General features: G+C 40.7%; 1 protein-coding gene across 6 annotated transcripts in view; it reads left to right on the forward strand.

Annotated features, from left to right (window-relative positions):
- Positions 1 to 14,607, forward strand: part of mdga2a (MAM domain containing glycosylphosphatidylinositol anchor 2a) — a 203,606-nt gene extending 188,999 nt beyond the window's left edge. For all 6 annotated transcript variants that reach the window (XM_034228593.1, XM_034228594.1, XM_034228597.1 and 3 more), the window contains exons 16-18: positions 6,135 to 6,265; positions 6,769 to 6,865; positions 8,587 to 14,607. In XM_034228593.1, coding sequence (XP_034084484.1) covers positions 6,135 to 6,265; positions 6,769 to 6,865; positions 8,587 to 8,675 — 317 coding nt within the window. In that variant the 3' untranslated portion in view covers positions 8,676 to 14,607. The remainder of the gene's footprint in view (positions 1 to 6,134; positions 6,266 to 6,768; positions 6,866 to 8,586) is intronic.
- The last annotated feature ends 1,067 nt before the right edge of the window (positions 14,608 to 15,674 follow it).

Below are 15,674 nucleotides of genomic sequence, written 5' to 3' on the forward strand. Positions count from 1 at the left end.
CTTGTTCAAAGATGGGTCTGCCTCTGTTGATATGGTCCCTTGTCTTTGGTCAGTTTATGTGTAATGGTCATAGGAAGTAGTTGAGGTCATAAACTTCAGCAGCTTGTAGCTAAATATTATTCCCTCAGTTTTTGCTGGCCTGTAATAATTTTTTTGCAGTCACCAATCATTCGCTACAATTTAAACATTTACTGTGAAAAACGTATTTGTCTCGTGTTATGGACCATCACCTTTGACATTTGTACTTTAAAACAATTGTATGACTCAGTTGTTGTCTTCCATCAAGGCATTCTCTGTGATTTGTTCACATGCAAATCCATTTTGGGACATTCACTGTAAGCACAGCAGCCTTGAAGCTCAGTTTGTGGGGCATGTGAGGTTGACACGCTCACAGACGGGTCTGCTTTAAACAAGGACTTGCCAAAATGTTTCTCTAAATAACAGTACATTGTAATGACTAATTTAGAAAATCATAGTTTGAAAGAAAAAAATATCCTTAAATTTGTGTTTAATACTCGAAAATCAAGGAAATGGTGTGGTTTAATCTAATTGGAATGACAGTGTCCCAACAACCCAAATAACTCTCCCTAAGAACATACTGCCAAATCCTGATGGGTGCATGAAAGTACGCTTCTTCCAAATGTGGCTCCCTCACTATAAACCAATGACAGACAAAAAACACAAATATATCCAAACTATGGCAGATTATGTTTTTCAGGTTTACTTTTATAAGGAAGCTGATGGGCCTTAAGAAAGAAAATGACATTGCAAAAGACAAAAACATAGACACAGAAACATCAAGTGAACTAAAATGACTGCTGCCCTAAAATATATATTTGATAAACAAAAAACAATTAGAAAAAAAAGTAGATATTAAAGGAAGTTGGAATAGAGAGAAATGATAGTAACTGGTCTCTAAGAGGGGACAGGGAGTTGCAGATCTGTGCTCATTAAACTTCATGTTCAATAAACTGTGAAATCACTACAGGCTGGCAACTGCACTCGACTCTGCTTCGAAAAGATGTTTACAGCGAGCATTTGGCTGCATTTACCTCAGTATTCTGGTGAGACCTTGATGGTATCAGCTCCATCTCCACCCTCCACCTGCTCCGCTCCGAGCTGCTGCTGAACCTGCTGCTCTCACCCCCCCCCCCCCCACTCTCTTCTTCCTTATTTATTTTTCTTTTGAGTGTGATGGCTTATATGTTTTTCTTAAGCAATATTTTGTATTTTCCACTATTTAATTTCCTTTGAAGTTTGTTAGCTGACTCTTATTTGAATTGGTATAATAAAAAGGCTTTCAGATTGTTCTATTGAGGAAAAGGCACATTGTCAAAGATGTAAATGGTACCTAAATGAGTGTTTGGGAATTTTACCTCGGCCAAAGGGGTAATGTTTTCGACCCAGCATGTGCTTTATCAGCCAAATTACAAATCTGAATAACAGGGTGGACAGTGGACACAATCCTTATTTGTTACCAATTGAAACAGCAACGGCAGAGGTCTGAGCACTTTGAGTGTCCTAGTGATGGATGTATTGTAAGACAACTCAATAACATTTCAAATAAAACAAAAATAACATTTCCAATTTGATACAACTAGCCATATGTTTTTTTTTAAATATGTATTTTGGATGAACCGGCCGTTTTTACAGTGAGTTGACAGCAGGGCTCCATATGGTCTAAAATTCAGCCTGGCTACTTATCAGCAGTCCTCAGGGGAAAGGCAGAGTGGAAGTGTCCAGGTGGGGGTGCCGGACCGAACATCTGGAGAGGTGGAGGCGAGGGAGGTGGACATACTATAAGGATGGAGGTGTTGGAGAGCAACTCAGCGGGGAGATGAGAGCTCCTCCGGCTCCCTGCCGAGGTTGAGTAGGCCATGACATTTCCAATTTGCTCAAATTGATCGCAAGCCAGACCCTCTCTTCCCTGCCATCCCCCTCCCCCCGTCTGTGGTGGAGCCCAGACGATGGCGTGTTATGATGAATGGGCTAAATGTCAAGGACTTGAAACCCAGCTCAGATCCTCCATGGCTACGCTCCATTTAGTATTCTGCCTCTCCGGCCGTGAGAGAAATTTGCCCCAGAGCTCAGGAATGTTGGTTTGAGATATTTTCAACCCAGAGAAAAGAATGCCTTTGACAAATGGTCCAAACAATGCATGTTCACGTGTCCCGTGTTGTCTTATTGCAGAGAACTGTCATTTGAAATAGTTGACGGCTTTTAGACATGGCACAGCTCCGTGAAATGCTGGGAGGTTGATGCTCTGTGGGACTGTGCTGAGGAGGTGATTCACAGTCAAGTTGGTGCACGGCAGCGCTGAGGGCCAGAATCAGTCGATAAGGAGTTTTGCCCCCACGCTGATGAGAACTGTGGCTCAGGCTCAAAGAAACTCCTCCGTAGTTAGCTACAGGGGGATACCTGCGACAAGGTCACGCTTAATTACTGAAGCGTGCATCAAAGTTTGCATTTGGAGCCCGTGTCGCATTTGTTTATTGGATTAAGTCTCCGGCAAAGCACACCAAGCAAGTCTGTTTTAAGCCTGACCTTCTGAGAAGCAACGGAGTCATCCTTTCATTAGCGAGGAGGGTGGTACTGCACCTCAATCCCCCCCCTCACTTCCTCGCTACATAATTGAACATTTCCAAGAGCTATTTCTCACTTTTCACCAGACCTCACATCTTTCTCTTCTCAGAAGTGTCTGCCACAGGTATTTCTTTTTTTTTTTATTATAAATTGATTCCAAAGAAAACTCCTTTGCAAAATGCCTTTGCTCAGGATGTGATGACACTGACACAACCACCTACATCGAGATGAGTTCAAAGAAAATGTAAGCCAGCCAGCTCAGCAAGAATCCTCCTACATCCTTAAACACTTCAACGTGAGATGAAACCGCAGGTCATGTTTTGTACGAGAGCTCATCTCTCACTGGAGATGGTGCTGTTGTCGGGGAAGGGGGGGGGCACTGTATACCGTGCTGATGTGTGAATATGAACAGGGACATACGGTGTAGCTTTCCCTCCTCTCCTCACAGAGATGTACAGTAATGAGGCACCTTGCTGAGGCAAAGATGCATCAAAAACAACATCACTATCGTAGTCGCTGCGGTTTTCTTCTCGCCGGTTGTGTCAACGGAGAGGTGCTGCTTTCCATACTATTGAAATCCACTTGACTTCAGAGGAGGAGTCCTGCTGAGCTCCGCTATGGTGCAATGCTAACCTGATTTGGGTCTTTGGATGCTGCTCTGCTAGCCCACTGCTGAAGGATTGCACTCTCTCTCTCTGTCTTCCTGCGTGGCGCATAGAGAAAGCAACACAATCGCTTCTCTTGGAGAGCACGGTGGAGTGGTTGCACCGGGTGTCATCATCTGACAGTTTTATATCAAAGCCTTTGGCCAGACAAGAGGTTTCACTGAGAGCAGTCTTCCATTCAGACCTGGTATATAGTCTACTCTGTCTCAATGAGATCCTGTATTTCTCTCTTATATAAGAGGATGTATATGAATTCAGTTAAAGGTCACCTATTATGCAAAATTCACTTTTTCATGTATTTTATACATCAACATGTGTCCCCTCTGTGTAAAGAGATTCTGAAAGTTTCAGGAAAAAATATTGGCTCACTTTTTGTCCTGATCCATTTATATAAAAACCTCTCTGAAAATGAGCTGATCAAATTTTGGCTACTTTATGATGTCATAACGTTTTTTTGGCTTGTGTAACCATTAGCCAATCACCAACCAAGGTACCCCCCCCCCCCCACCTTATCACCTGAATCTCCTCCTAGACCAAATATCTCAGAGGGGCGTGGGGAGGGGCTCCTTATTTTCATCTAAAGTAACAGACAGAGAATCAGCCCTTTTGAAACAGGGCGGAAACAGAGGGGATTATGGGATGCTACAATGGGTGATCTGTTAGGGGTTTCAGCCAAACACTTCAAAGACATGTTTTGTATATATCTGAGACCTATAATATATTGATAAAAAAGAGCCTAATAGGGGACCTTTAAAATGGATCTGTCAAATTGCATTTTCACAATGCAGAGTTGGTTTAGACCAGAGTCCAGGATTTCTTCTCCGGCGCAATAGATTCAAACCGGAGCTGGACTGAGCAGAAATAGTTTGATTCTCATGATGTATTTACACTCCCCAAATATTCTCATCACGCATCGCCCATTAGGGATAATTAATTTGGGTTATAACAGGATGGAAAATTATTTATGATCGCTTGCAGAATCACAACTTAATAAATGTTTTAGTTCATGTGACCTGAGATTAACCTTTGCTACTGCCCTGCTCTGCCTCGAGTGCAGATGAATACATACATTTGAAATGCGGCGGAGACTGCTGTGAATATTCAACTTCTTGTAAATGTTCACATCTTCTTGTATATTCAGTTAAAAAGTCTAGAGCCGTTTTTGCAAGCAGTTTCATAATGTAGTGCAGTATTATTTATCTCAAAAATAGAAAACTTCTCAAACAGGACAGATGTATTGTTAAAAAATGTTAGTTTTACAGTAATTTAAAATCGTCATGATGTCCAATAATGTTATGAATTTAACTTGTTGGTTAAGATTCATATTTTATTTTCTTAAGGATTTGTTTTCCATTTCATCCAGTAAATGGTAAGGATCCGCATCAGTGCTGAAAACAGTTTATTCACAATGTTTTGTACAATCTATTCAATACCGTAAATGTCTTGATTGAAATGATTAGGGCTGCAGTATTGTGGTTAAACCTTGTCTGATCCCTAGAGGTTTTATATTTCTAAAGTGTGAAGCTGGTGAAATGCGATGTGGGTATTCTTCTGAAATGTTCAAATCTCATTACCATTAGTCATTCTACACTCATTCATAAACTAGATGGATCGGAGGGGATCAGGGTTATTTTGCAAAAATGTTCTGATTATATATTTCTTTATGTCTCTATTCATACTCTCATAATACAAATAACCTTAATATGAGCTGAATAATGACAAAGAGTGGGAGAGACAGAAACAGAAGAGAGCACAAAGGAGGGAGTGTGGGTGAGAATAAAGGCAAAAGTTAACAGAAACTTTATTCAGTCTGATTGTCATTATGGTAACTCATTAAAGTAAGAATAAAAAAAATAGCCCTCCAAATTATAGGTAGATAGTTTCAAAATATGTTTATCGCTTTACTAATTTGGTTTCAATCGGATCTTATTACTGGAGGTGTGTGGCGTAGTGGGTCGTCAGTAGGTGTTCGGATCAGGGTTCAAACCCCACTGCAGTCAGCATGTCGTTGTGTCCCTGGGCAAGACACTTCACCCCAAATTTCTCCTGTGGGGATCTTTCTTGGCACAGAAGATGTGTTTCCATGAATGTATTATTTATTTGTATGCGCGTTTTGAAGTTGTGTCGCACTACAAAAGCTGTTAAGAAACTTCAAAAATATCATTAAACTTCCTCAATTGCAAAAAAGGTTTTCCACTTGCTTTGGGTGGTTTTTGCCCCTGTTGAAAAATTGAAACGCATTTGCCGAATAAATTCTGACAGTTAACTCGCATGACATCAGTTGTTTTCGCTGTTGGTGTCTTCTCAGAAATATTCCCATCAGATATTGGAACAGCATGATACATGGCATATACTAGTTGACATAAAAGAAACATCAAAAGGTGCCCAATTAAAACAAATTCAAGAATACCATTTTTCTATGGTTGATTTGTTGGATGGCAAGGCGACTTGTTTTGCAACCTCTTCTTCTTCTACTACAGCAAAGCAAGCGTATAGAGCCCACTTTCATGGAATTGTCACAGAAATATAAAAGAACTGTAAATAAAGTCTTAGAAAAGTGAATGCTAAAGGGTGATAGGGACACATTTGTTACCCTGAGTAGTGGTGACCTACTTTAGTCACATATGAGTAAATCATATCAACAGAGAGGAATGAAGATCATGCAGGGCTCGTTAACAAAAGTTTCCTATACTGCATCACCGTGTCAAATGTTATAATTATTATCGAACTTTGAACTAATTTGTTTTGCTTTTACATGACCCAGTAGCACTTTGTGGCCCTCTATGTATTTACTGCTTGATGTTCTGAAACCACATTGAAGTGTTTCAGGATGTTATAAAATATGTTGTAGCCATGTCTTTATGTGCATCTGTCTCTCTGCCACAGGAACACTAAACGCCCTCCTGAAACAGAAGGGCCAAACGACCTCCGAGGCTCCTGCGTGGTCGCTAAACGGTAACCAAGGTGAACGCTGGAAGCAGGCGAAAGTAAGCATCCATCCGACATCATCCTTCCAGGTAAGACAAAGAAACATAATCAATCCAACACGCCGCTGCACTCCTCTTGTTGCCCTCTATCTTCTTCTCTGACTGTGTTTGTGTGTGGAAGGATCCGTTTCCTTGGGGGCGGCATATTGATGTAGCACTTCACAAGCTGTGATGTTAAGCAGAGAGGTGGACACTGTTTGCAATTGAAAACACAATATCACTCACGTTGCATTTAAGACGCTTAATCGTTGCGTGTTGAGAATACTCTCCATCATGTTTATGACTGCAGTTGTGGAAAGTAATTATAGTTTCAGCTGCACTTCTGTTCCCTTTTTTATTCTCTCCACTCTAACTTCTTACTGCTCCAACACCACAAGGGTTCTTGATTAAAACATTTGTGACATTAAAAACTGCCAACTGCTGCAATTTAGCAAAATCACACCGTGTACTTTTAAGGTTTTATCTGCTAATCATCCTGTTGTTGTGGTCTTGCAATGCTGAACACATAACATGACAAACATTTCTCTCTGCAGGTGGTGCTCGAAGGTATCCGGGGAAAAGGCATCGAGGGAGACATAGCCATCGATGATGTCACGCTGGAGGAAGGGGAGTGTCGAGACCCTCCACCCAGTGAGTAACACCCCTCTCTGCCTCCTCCGTCTCCTCTTATCTGAGCTCCACGCTCCCACTCTAGCTCGTTGGACAAGTTGGAGATTTACGAGAGGGGATCTAATCTTAGACAGTTGCCAGCATTCAACCACACTCTCGGGTTGCCATAGAAACAGTGTTGTAATCACATGAATGACAGCCACGCTGGCTGAGTGGAGCACTGTAATTGCACTGCAGGAACAAACAGAAAGTAAAAACAGAAAACAGGACACGGAAAATGGCCTCCAATTGACAAGGGGATATGGGTAGGCAGAGAAAAAAATGTTTCTCCTGATTTTATTCATGTTATAAAGAGTCGCAGGAATACCTTTTCCACAAGCTTCATAAACTGAGATGTCCCTTTCATATACCATAGATGAATCAGGGTAATCTATTAAATGTTTCATGTCATTAGTGGAAAATAACCACATATATCCAAAAAAGAATCAGTCAGTGATCTCCGTCTGTAAGATGTATTCTATTGTATTACTGCAAGATTATTATTCATTTGGATCCATTATAATTCAAAGCGACAACATGAATTAATTTACTTTTGAGTTATAGGAGTGGCCGCCCAGGCTGAGGACAGAGTAATGCTAAGAATTATGCATTTCAATCTCACATGATGAATCTCACATGACTTTATGTGAAAATGAGAAATATCTCATGGAGGGATGTTCGGAGGTGACATCGGACTGAAGAAGAAAGAGGTTCAGAGCAACTGTTTTAGGATCTGATCCTGCAGGCTAGTTGTGCCTTGAAGGAATCATTTGAAATTGAGTTTTTGGAAATAATTTATTTGCTGTCTTGCTGAAGAAGATATTCATACTACGTTGGCTTAGCTGAGTTTAGCTTAGTTTAGCATGAAGGCTAAAAACAGGGGGGAAATCATTTGTACACAGATAAAAGTGTGTCCTTTTTGTAATTTGTGGTTTTGAGGCTTGCCATGCCAGGAAGAAAAAAGAACTGTATAACTTCCTGTAAAAGTCCAAATTAACCTTATTTAGAGGTGGGGTAGGTAAGTTTCAGAAACCGGCTCGAGATACACTTTTTGTTATATTCCATAGAATGCTCTTAACATCCCGATAGCAATGAATATCTTAAGTGCTTTGACAAAAAATCCATTAAAAAATGTCATCTGTGGAAGCCGTAATACTGTAAAAAGTACATCCAATCCGTTTAGCCGGCCCGGCTAAACGGATTGGATTGCCGCCCTGTCTATCAGCCTTCCATCTTGTGCACGCACAAATGTATCTCGTGCCCTCATTGGGCGTGCATTGCAGCAGTACTTCAATGACTCGCCAGCAACAGGCGGCCACTTTCACCAGTCTCATGTGTGTTGGAGGAGGTGCTCTGTAAGGAAGTCTGAAGGAAGGGGCGGATTCTTTTCGGCTGTGTACTTTCAAATGTTAGTGCACTCGAGCCGGTTTCTGAAACTTACCTACCCCACCCTTAAATGTTTGTTTCCCCTCTTTTCAGTCTTTATGCTAAGCTAAGCTAACAGACCGCTGGTACATGATGGATGATACATTAGGGTGGTAATCATCTTCTCACCAAACTCTCCTCAGCGTATTTCCTAAAATGGCTTTCTATGGAGTGAAACACACTTGGCTAATTTGATGTCCATGTGTTATCTTTTTATGTGAGTGTAAAGAATGAACTGCTAGCAATATTTTCAGTTTCTTTTCCTTCTTTCGTTGTAGATCTCAGCTCCAAGTCTCCATCCACATCCTCCCATATATGGCTGCTATGCATCACCTTGGTGATGACCCTCCTGGAAGGTCAGAGGTGACCCTTCTCTCCGTCATCTCAGAGGCGAACATTCAGACCCTCCGTCTGTGAACTATACCCTCGGCATCCAATCACCAAAGATTCATGCATCCTGAAAGCAGCAGGGGTCCCCTGGCAGACCACGGAGGGGCCGATATTAATGAAAGAGGGAAAAAAATCATGATATAAACGTGACACAAAAAGTAATAAAGAAGACGCGCTAATTTTTTTAAAGAAACCTCTTTTACAGAAACACTCCTCGCTGCAGGACTCTGGACATCTTTACGAGCACACAGACAAGTGGGCCATGAATAAGCCTGAACTTTGGCGAAAGAGTTCACAAGCATCGAAGGAGGACAGTTTGTAAAGCACAAGAACCATTTTATGAAGTTATGAAAATATCTTTGGAAGGCAGCGGATATATAGACTAGTGACTTTTTTGAAAAGGAATGAACATTTCCCTGCTTACAAACACATGGAATCAGACCTTTCTCTGTGCATCTTTATCTTCATTTTCTCGCACCAGATGCCATTCACCGACACTTGTTTTTCACTCTGGCCCAGCCTCACGTCACACCTTGGCATTTCTTTATCTGCTCGGTGCTGTACTGTAGAAAAACAAGGTCTGGCAACATTTAGTTCTGTCTGCTTACTCCCCTGTAGCTGCCTATGTATCTATTAACACTGTGCTCACAAGTCCAAGTGGCCAACCGGCTGTGTGGTGTCAATGAAAGCAGGAGAATCAGCGGAGGTGTAGACAAGGTGGACGGGAGGGCAGAGAGAAGCTCAGGATCTGAAATGAGAGAGGAAGCAGAGTGGAGGAGAGGGAGAGGAGGGAGGAACAGGCAGAGAGTGGAGAAAGGTCCGATCAGTGAGGCCTGACTCGAATATTCAGTCCGCCTGTGGAACAGAAGCCACTTTACTTTCTGCCATGAAACAAAGTGCCTTCAGATTACAAACCGAATCGTGAGCCTGTGTGTTAATCAACATCGAACACATCTCTGTTCATGTTTCCTCTGATGGGCTATTTTCTACATGTTTCTTTTGCCCCACAAGTGCTGACGGAAGGGCATGCGTGTTCAGAGGGAGTGTTGGGTTGTTTAAATCCTGATGGGACAGTTGCCTGTGTGTGTGTGTGTGTGTGTGCGTGTGCGAGTGTGTGTGTGTGTGCGAGTGTGTGTGTGTGTTTGTGTGCGTGCATGCTCCTAAGCCTATGCCTCGGCGTAGTTCAACGTGAAGGCAGCATCCCAGGCAGAGCTGGCAGACCAGGTTTGGATACAATTTGGATTTTAAAAAACAGCGGCAACAGTGAAAGTGAGGCTCTGGATCTTTTCCTGCAGAACGACAAGATTATACAGGAGGATAAAGACATGTGGTCGAATGAATACCCCCACTCTCTCTTCCCATAATTCTCCTTCCCTGCGGTGAGAATTTTTTAACAAAAGAACGACCGCTGAATAAAACATTGCGTTGTACAGGGAGGAGAGTAGGAACTCTGGGACTGGAGGCTCTTCTTTAGGGTCATACGCCTCGCCCCTACCCTCCACCATTTATATGGAACAATACAAGAATAAAAGATAATAATGACCATAATAATAGTCATGATATTTTATTACTCTAGCGAGAATGTTTCTCTGCTTTTACACAAACTGTGAAGATTGACTGGAAGATCTACCTGAGACCATAACCTTAACCAGCGGGGTTTTTAAAAAATGTATTGTAAAAAAGAGAAAATAAGAAAATGAAAAATTCCGTTCATTGTTGGTTATGACAAATGTTTTGAGGACTTGTGTCTTGTTTCTTCTTTTTATTTTATTTTCTGTTGAAGATGACTTAACTTCCTTTCTCTTCTTGTCGTCTCCCTTTGCATTGCTTAAGTATCAAAGCTGACGGAAGCATAAGAAGTAAAACCAATTTGGTAACTGTATAACTTGTAAATGTTAAAAAAGCTCTATTCAAAGGTTTATGATAAATGTTTTATGTTGGAGTACAGGAAGCACAACATACAGTTTAAGGTCTCGACATATAAAATCCATTTTATATTTCTCAAAACATACGTGACCAATTTCCACAGGCTTACCAACACAAGTCCGCGTTTAACAGCAAACTGATCATTTTGTACTCATTACATTCATATTTATAGTGCAACCAAAACACTAAAGGACAGAAAGAAGCCCGGTATGATGGAGTGATCACCAATGCAGGCTGGGTAACGCTTCAGTTTGGTGTTGTGGTTGTTCAGCAGATGTAGCCTCTTCTATGGAAGCCTGAGTGGGTCATGTACATGTGTGAGCATAAAGCTGTGTACAATAGGTGTGATAAGAAAATGATACGTGTAAAGAAGATTAATATGCCAAGCAAAACAGAGCAGGATGATAAGCATTTCAGGGCATCCTTATAATACCATCATGGTCTGTATGGTGTTATTACAGAGACATAATCACAGCCATTATCTGCTGTTAATTTGTATCTTTCGTTTTTGTGTTTTTATTTCTATAAGGCCAAGATCATAATGAATGTAAATGGACTTTTGGTGGGAGTTATTTTCTTACAGTCTTACTATGTTTTACCTTCTTTTGTGAGTGTGCTTTTGATGATGAGAACATTCAGAGGTTGTTTTCAACACATAAAGAACAAGTCCGTCTGACTTTGACACCATTTTCTAAATTACAAACTCAAGTGAAATATCCATTTGGGTAGTTGCTATATCCTCGTGTCGTATAGTAAATATTGAAAAGTGCCCCGTGCAGTCGTCACTGTCACTAAGCCTGGCATATGAGTTCCTTAAGATATTTTGAAACTGTTCCTTTTACGGCGGCCCTGAGCACCTTTTCAATGCAAATGTTATATTAAATACACCTCCGAGAACATAAATGATTAAAAAATAACTGCTGGATTTAAATGAAAGAACACCTTAGGTATTACTTTAGTTTGAAAGTAAAAGTTTGACATGTGGGAAAGGAGCTTCAACATAACTTTGCAGAAAGACTGTTAGCTTAGCTTAGCATCAATACTATAAACGGGGAAACTGCAAGTCTTGACCTGTCCTCCTACCAGCATCTCTAAAGCCTGCTATAAACACATAAAGCCCTATAAGTGATGCTTGTTTAATCTTTTAAACAGAACTTAAAGTTTAAAATCAACACGTTTTGGTGTAATTGGCTTGTCAGGAAGCTAGCAAAGACATTAGGAAGCTTCAGAGGGATATTCTGGTAGCTTAGTGTGGTATCAATCTTCTCCTCTTTCTCTCAGCAAAAGCAAATAAGCAAACTTCCATTCGACAAACATTTACTTCAAAATAACTCCCTTGAGTTCAATTATTTCTTCTGGATAGTCACCATAGTGTGAAATTGTCTGAGCAATATCAACAGTAGCCTTTCAAAACCTATGACAGACCTGATATGTATTTCAAATGTGTGGATTATATTGTTACATTTAGGGTACATTCATATCTGCAAATCCTCTTGTGTGAAGGAAATCTTTTCTTATTTTCCCAGGACAGCGTTTGAAATTTGACAGCTAAAGGAATTATAGTTTGTTTCCAGGGTATTATTAAGTGCCCTTTGTGTAAACAAAAGCAGTGAGTCTGCTGAGTACTAGCTTACTCACTCAGCTCTGCTCTTTTTTATTGATAAAAGTCCTCTAAAGCTACTTTAAAGTACAATTGAATTGGATTAACACTTTCTGAATATGTAAACAGTGTGGTGCTCACTGACTATTTTGACGATTAGAAGCTTCTGGAAGGTGTGAAGTGCTCATACATTTGCATGGGGAATAGGTTTGAGATATTAGTAGTTTATTCTTCATTGCTGTGTCCCAGATATGAACCGTTTGGGTTTTTCCACCAGCAGGTAGAGTATGCTGTTTCTGAAAGCAGTAACGATAGTTTGGCACTCATGCAAGAGTTTGCAGTTGTAGTGATAACATTAGGAATTTGAATAGGATTACAAAAATCAAATTATAGTATTTTTTGGTAGACTGCTTCAGGGATCTATTACTTTCAGAACACTTTGACAATAGCATGACATTTAAATGTCTTTATTTACCAGAGTTGGACTGTATAAACTATATGTACTGCAATAACCCCTAACACAACTGCCTATTGATCAGTACTACATTCTCAAATGATTAGCTGATTGGAACCGGCTGTTTTCTTCCTCACAATCATTGGCTGATTACACCAGCTGACTCCAAACATCCATCCATGCAGGCATACAGCATTGTCATGTGGCCTGATACCTTACACATTTATTTGGCTGATTAGCTTATGCTAATGTTATTTGCTGCCACAGCTCCCTGAAACAAACAACCTCTACCTTATGTAATGTATTTGTGCTTTTGCTGCTTAGTCTTTTAAAGCTCTTTAGAGCCTTTGCCTATGAAATTACCAAGTAAACAAACAAGTACTATTTTTATAATGCTGTTGCATCCTTGAAGAAAATCTGTTATTTATTTTGTGCATTCGTTGACAAATACTCAAAGGAATTGTGCAGTTATGCCTGAATGTACCCGGTGCTTACATTAATACCATTAAAATTGAGTTACTGTACCATTAAAGGATGTGGTCTGTCAGGGTTTGTGCAGGCTGCAAATTGAACATAATTGCCGCAACATGCAGTGTTCTCAAACTATTTCCCAGGTTCTTTGGTAAATTTGATTAAACTTATCCATGTGAGTAGAACCATGACCAGTTGCTATGCGAGAAAATGTAATTTAATAAAAAGTACTGCCTTAATTTCTAGAAAGTGCATATCTTGTAATATTCTAAACTACAAGTAGAACAAATCCTGCCTGAAGTCCTTTTCAGTTATGCTGCTAAACTCAGGCAGTTTTTATTTAACAAAGTTCCTTAAAAAGGTGTTTTTAAAGCTGTCATTTACATATTTTAACCTCCTTAGTTACACTTATAGTCCCCTTGTAATGTTTTATTCTCACCATTGAATAAAATGCATATTACCTGTGCTCTGGCGGTCGTTAAAAGGAACAGTCCCAACATTTCTTTTTGAGTGGAAATGTTCTCATTTTCTGTTCAACCTTAAGAAGGGCTTTGTCACATTGTGCCATTCATTGCGCTATCTTAGCTTCCCTAATAACCATTCAGTTCCACTAGCCTGATATAATTGCGACAGCTAGTTCCAATAATCACTACACACACCTTGCTTTCGTGGTTTTGAATCAGCAAAGAGAATTTGGTGCCAAATGGGGGGAAAGCATCGTGTTAGGCACGACCAGCACCGATAGAATTGGCAGTCACAGAAAGTGTTCGTATGAGGTAAATGTCTGTCGTATTAAACCTGAAACATTACCACTGTGTTGAATGTGTTTTTTTTAAATGAAGTTTCTTTCACTTTCCCGCAGTGGCTAGGCAGCAGAGAGTGACTTCTCGACAGGAGGCTGACTGCAGTCTCACTAAATAACTGGAAGAGGTAGACACATTTTCAGAGATCTCATTTTACTCTGTCAGGGAAGAAGCAGTGTGTCACTGTTTGATGGCATGGCTGCTCTGTGTGCCAACTTCACCAGAGGGAGAACTGCCACCTCTCGCTTCCTTATTGTCTCACTACTTCTCGAGGCCAGGCAGGATCAACATGACTGTTCACACTGACTCCATTTTTACTAGTCCAGTTATTTAACATCAGTGGAGCAAGATGAAAAAACTGATATGTATTTGCCTCTTCGAGAACCCCCACCCCCCCTCACTCCAAAAAAAGACCCTTGGAAATAATACGTTTGATGCTGTAATATCAAGGTTGATAAGAAAGCTGTGTTTCAGTGATGTTGTTTATCTTGTTCTGTGCCAACACCCTGTTATAATGACCTGTCACTCTTCTCTGTTTTGTGCGCTATATTTATATATGATCAGGCTTCTTTTTCACTGTATTTCTTTGGATTTATCACCCATTTTTTTTGTGCCATACCTGCAACTAATGAAAAAATAAAGAAAAGGAATATTTTATGGATTGAGTCAAATAAATGTTCCATTGTACGAGACAAGAGCATAATAAAGTGCAACTGAATAGAACCCAATGTTCCATATTATAAGCGCTTAAAAGTGCTTAAACACAGATCCTCTTGTTTCTGTGGCTTGCCTTTACTCGACAGCTCTGTCCCGGCAGTTTTTCAAAGAGAATGCCAAGTTATTCCCACAGTGACCACCTGTCTCCCACTCAAAGGGCTGGAAACAAAAGCTTTTGTGTTGTGCAAATTGTTCCTTTGACAGTACTCCCCAGGTTGTGGCTCTGAGAGGAGCTCGCTTGCTTGCTTTTGCTCTCAGACTTGAGAGTATGTGAGTGATTGTGGTGAGAAAAGGACATCTAAGGGAAAGACTGAGCAATAACAATGGTGTGTGGAGGGGCTTGAAAGTCATCCAAAGGTTAGCCAGCAGGGGCTTTCTGACTGAGGAAAGCTAGAGCGTTGGCCACTGTACACCTGAACACAATGTTTCCCTTCCTTTTTGAAAGGCTAATCATACAATAAAACAGTTTTTAATACAAACACAAGGTCACAACAATGGTAAAGAAAAAAATACACATTAAAGGTCCCCTATTATACTATTTTTCATCAATATATATTATGGTTCTCAGTTAAATACAAAACATTTCTGATGTATTTGGCTCCAAACACCAAACAGATCATTGCAGCATCCCATAATCCCCTCTGTTTCAGCCCTGTTTCAAAAGTGCTGATTCTCTAGAGGTTTCTCAATACTCAAATTTCGACTCCTCGGTCCTCCGGTAGTGACCCGGAAATGAATTTCAGCGTGCCATTTTGAAGGACATCTCATTTCTCTAAATGCACTTCGAGCATCGAGCAACGAGGAGGCTCTCTGGAGGAGCTCTAACCGGGAGACACTGGGGACCTTTCTCATTTCTCTAACTCCCCTCCTCGACTCCTATCCTCAATACTTAGTCCCGCCCACAGGAGATGCGAGCGGAGGAGCCGAGGAGGGGAACCGAGGAAAGAGGAGGGGAAGCAGCAGGCGGTTAGAGAAATGAGAACTCCTCTCCTCTGAGCGGTCATT

Source organism: Gymnodraco acuticeps, unplaced genomic scaffold (assembly GCF_902827175.1).
Source record: "Gymnodraco acuticeps unplaced genomic scaffold, fGymAcu1.1, whole genome shotgun sequence".
NCBI lineage: Eukaryota > Metazoa > Chordata > Actinopteri > Perciformes > Bathydraconidae > Gymnodraco > Gymnodraco acuticeps.